This window comes from Echinops telfairi, unplaced genomic scaffold (genome assembly GCF_000313985.2).
Source record: "Echinops telfairi isolate 266 unplaced genomic scaffold, ASM31398v2 ScPeMD7_655;HRSCAF=1070, whole genome shotgun sequence".
Classification (NCBI taxonomy): Eukaryota; Metazoa; Chordata; class Mammalia; order Afrosoricida; family Tenrecidae; genus Echinops; species Echinops telfairi.
Genome location: NW_022104553.1, coordinates 4,382,684 through 4,387,392, shown reverse-complemented (window position 1 = coordinate 4,387,392; position 4,709 = coordinate 4,382,684). Strand labels below are relative to the sequence as shown.

Here is a 4,709-nt window from a genome sequence, read left to right as displayed (position 1 = left end):
TCTTAAAAGCTTGAAGTTAAACAAGCAGCCATCTAGTAGTGAAGCAACAAGCCCACATGGAAGAAGCACACCTGCCAGTGCGATCATGAGGTGTCATTGAGACTGGGCAACGGTATCAGAAGATTCACAACAAACAATAAACAAACAAACAAAAATGCATTGGTGAGAATGGAGGGGGGTTGGAGGAGAGACCCAAAGCCCATCTGTGGACAATGGAACTTCCCCCCACAGAATGGTCACAGGGAAGGGATGAGTCAATCAGGGTGCAGTAGAGCACTAATGGGGCATGCAATATACCTCTCTTCCCTGGAGGCCTCCTCACCCCCGCCCACTCCCGATATCATGACCCCAGTGCCACTTCCCAATATAGATTAGACAGGAGCATGTATATAGGTATAAGCAAGAGATAAAACTCACAACACATGGAACCCAGGAACAGGAGTGGGCATAGAGATAACAAAAGGGTAAGGGGACATGGGGGAGAGGTGGGGAGGGAAGGGACACTGATCACAATGAATGGCGCATAACCACACACCCTCATAGTGGGGGAAGAACAACAGAAACCAGAGGGGAAGGGAAACAGCTGTCAGTGTGAAACTTGAAAATAATTAACAATCTACAATCTATCAAGGGGCCACAAGGGTTGGTGAGGGTGGGGGAGAAAGGGAAAAAGAGAGGAGCTGATCCCAAAGGCTCAATGGAAAGTAAATGTCTAGAAAAGAAAGATGGAATATATATACTAATATGTCGGATACAATTGATGTATGGATTATAACAAGAGTTGTAAGAGCTGCCAATAAATTGATAACTTTATAAAAGATGTTTTTAAAGATGGTCTATTAAAGTTAAGAACCTTATCAACTTACCCAAAGTACTAGAAATTAAATAATTGTTGATAAAGTAGACAACCTCTCTTTCTGCAAGGAAGTTGAAGATCAGAAAACTTGATCAGAAAACTTGAAGATTAATAGCAATTGTTCTAAATGAGACTGGAGATTAGAATTAGAGGAGACAGTCTGAAGAGAACCTATACAAAGATTATGACACCTTTAAAAATCTTTCTCATATGGACAGTACTGGAGACACAGTGCGGGAATAGTACACGGTCTGGCCCCATCACGCTGGGGTGAGGCACTGAGAACATGCAGCAGAGCAGCAGGGAGAGCAGAGTGATGAAACCCCGGGGGATTCCCAAAATTGGCCTTTGGGGCCGGGTTTTGGCACTCCATCAGACTCAACTGGAAAACACTCGTAACGACCAGCAAACAGAACTTGAACTATTTATAGGCTTTTCCATTTTTGTCATTGGCTTTCTTTTTGTTATTGTTATTTTGTTTGTTCTGTTTTTCGTTGTTATTGTTTTGTTGGTTTTGACTTCCTTTGTTGTTTTATTTGGCTTTGCCAGGTTTTTGCACTTATTAATGTATCTGCATGTCTATCTAGATAAGATAGGTGGAATAGATAATTCGGAGATGAAAAGACCAGGTGTACATAGGAGAAGGGGAGGTGGGAGAAAGGAAGTGGGTGGTAACCAACCCAGGGACAAGGGAACAGCAAGTGAACTAAAATCAATGGAAGGAAGATCGTAGGATGCCTAATGGGGCTTAATCAAGGGATATGTAGTAGAGAGGAATTACTAAACTCGAATGAAGGCTGAACATGATAGTGGGACAAGAGGAAAGTAAAAGGAAATAGAGGAAAAAACCAGGAGGCAAAGGATATTTACAGAGGCCTAAAAACATCCATGTACATACGTAAATACATATATAACAAGAGGGGGATAGAACTATGTACTCTTATCTATATGTTAAGAATTAAGTTTGCAGATGGACATTGGGTCTTGACTCAAGTACTCTTTTAACACAAGAACACTTTATTCTAACAATCTGGCATTCTGTGATGTTCACCTTCCCGAAACAATCGATGAAGACAAAATGGGTGCATAAGCAAATGTGGTGGAAAAAGCTGATGGTATCTGGCTATCAAAAGATGAAGCATCTGGGGTTTTAAAGGCTTGAAGATTAACAAGCAGCCATCTAACTCAGAAGCAACAAAGCCCACATGGAAGAAGCACACCAGCCTGTGTGATCATGAGGTGTCCATGGGATCATGTATTTGATATCTAAGACCCAGAATAAAAACATTCCCAATGTGAATAAGGAGGGACATGGAGTGGAGACCCAATGCCCATCTGCAGATAATTGGACATCCCCTCCAGGGTGGGTCATAGGGAAGAGATGAGCCATTCAGTGTGCAGTATAACATTGATGAAACACACAACCTTCCTCTAGTTCTTTGGTGCTTCCTTCACTCCACTATCATGACCTCAATTTTATCTTACAAATCAGATATGACCAGAGCATGCATACTGCTACAGATAAGAGCCCACAACACAGGGAATCCAGAATACATAAACCTCTCAGGGCTAACAAAGTGAATAGAGATACCAGGAGGATTAGGGGAGAGTGATGGGAGAAAGGGGGAATTGATCACAAGGATCAAACTATAACCCCCTCCCAGGGAGACGAATAATGGGAAAGTGGGTGAGGGGTGAAGGAGGATGATGTAAGATATGGAAAAAATAACCTATAACTTCCCAAGGGTTCATGAGGGCTGGCGGGCGGGGGAAGGAGGGGCAAGAAATGGGGGACTGATATCAGGGACTCAAGTGGAAAGAGAATGCTTTGAAAATGATGATGGCGACATATGTGCAAAGATGCGTGACATACTGGAGGAATGTATAGATTGTGGTAAGAGATGTAAGAGCCCCCAATAAAAGTGTTTAAAAAAATCTTTCTCACGTCAGAAACTATGTTTCTCCATTCCTGATTCTCTTTATTGTTGTAACTGAAGATAATACATACAGGAAGGAGAAGCTTTTTTATTCTATATGAGCTCTCAGAATATCTTCATTGTAGTAGAAATTATAGGTGCTAAAGTACATCTTTATCTTTAGAAGCTCAAGTTTCCACCTCTAGTATAACTGCAAGAGTGAGTTTGAATTTTACTCTCCACAGCATCCTGAGGAAGGTAAAAAGTTTTAAGGTGAGAGTGGATGTAGGAAAGGCGGGGGGGTGGGGGTGGGGGATACCCAGTCTCCTTATTTCTCAGGGAATGTACCCTTAAATACCATTCGTGGGATAATAAATCTCAGTCTCATCCTTATGAAGGATGTAGGATGTAGCAGAGACATTATGATGCAATGAGGAGCAGTTGCAGGACACTGGTGACATTGTGAAGTCAGGACTTTTACTGAAATGTGTGCTGCTGTGCAATGCAACCCAAAGTCATCTTTCCTCTCTGCTAGGATCCTAGGGGCTAATCGACTTCTTCTGTCAGGATGGCATTTTAAGATCAAAGGAATGAAGTCTAGCCTAAAAATTCAGACAGCAGAGAGGCATTCCAGCAACTTGAAAATTTTCCAAGTTAGCAATTTGACACTCCTATTTCTGAAGAGATTTCTTATGTTCTTGTAGCTATGAATCCGAAAGAGGAAAAGCGAAATTTCCGCATTGCTCTCCAGATGAATAATTTCAAGACAGCTTTGAAGGGGTTTGAAAGATTGATTGAACATACAGCAGCCCAGAAAAGGGATGAAAGATTGGGTTTATTTACTTCAAAAGAAGGTAAGATCAGTGATTGCTGAGTAGTCTAATTGTGTATATTGATTAAAACTGGCAAGTATTTTAAGCCATGAGACAGAAGCAATGTAATTTAACTGTAAAGACACTGAATGGAGAATCTGAAGACCTGAATTCTAGCTCTGATTCTATCTCTAAATAACTACGTGGCCTTGGAGAAGCCTTTCCATTCTCTGAACTTTAGTAATCTTAATTGTAAAATAAGGAGGTTAGCTTACATGATACGTCAGGATTTTTCTGTAAGTTCTGTCATTTTTAATATACACAGTCTGACCCTGAACTCTTTCTGTAACGAATAGTGATCATTTGCAAGCCATGTTAAGGCTAAAAGATTCTCCTAATTTAGTTACTTTAATATGAGTCCATTGTTTCGACTTCTTCCATATCTCTCACTAGAATGATTTTGAACATACCAAGGTAAGAAGAATGGTGGTGGCTATTAACCTGCCAGCAGAGATTCTAGAGCAGAACTGAAAATATACCATCATAGTCAGGGTTCAAAGAAAATCATGTAGCGTGCAATGTAGGGTCATTCAGGATAGAAATGAAGAGCAGAATTTAACAGCAGAGAAAAAAGGTTAACAGAACAAATCCTGATGCTGCAATAAAATATCAGACTCCATAATGACTTCAAAAGAAACTGAATGGTCAGGCTTTTGCTGTACTAAGTATATGCTTATATGTGATTGAAAAAATTGCATTTTGATTTTAAAACACAGGTCAGTATTTTCTAACAGTATTTTATAGTTTACAAGTCATTTTCAACTCAATTTACTGCCATCGAATTAACCTTGACTTCTACTACCCTGATAGGACAGATGAGAACTGCTCTTGTGGGTTTCCAAGGCTATAAATCTTTTTTTTTAATATCTGCCTTTATTTTTCTTATCTAAACACTTCATATATATGTTTGGGGAAAATTGTCAGAAATGCTAACAATTATAAATTACTCAAATGAATTAAAACGAAGTAAATATAATACTTATCATTAGGTTAGCAGCCTGACATGTAACCCACTGTGTGAGGAGTGGGTTATTACTCTCCCCGCTTTGTTATATATTTTTTAAT

The 4,709-nt window shown here is 39.9% G+C and overlaps 1 protein-coding gene across 1 annotated transcript in view; it reads left to right on the top strand.

The window, feature by feature from the left end:
• The first annotated feature begins 3,478 nt into the window (after nucleotides 1-3,478).
• WDR64 (WD repeat domain 64) overlaps nucleotides 3,479-4,709 on the top strand; it is a 253,246-nt gene continuing 252,015 nt past the window's right edge. The window contains exon 1 of the mRNA XM_030886170.1: nucleotides 3,479-3,626. Within this exon, the coding sequence (XP_030742030.1) occupies nucleotides 3,479-3,626 (148 nt within the window). The remainder of the gene's footprint in view (nucleotides 3,627-4,709) is intronic.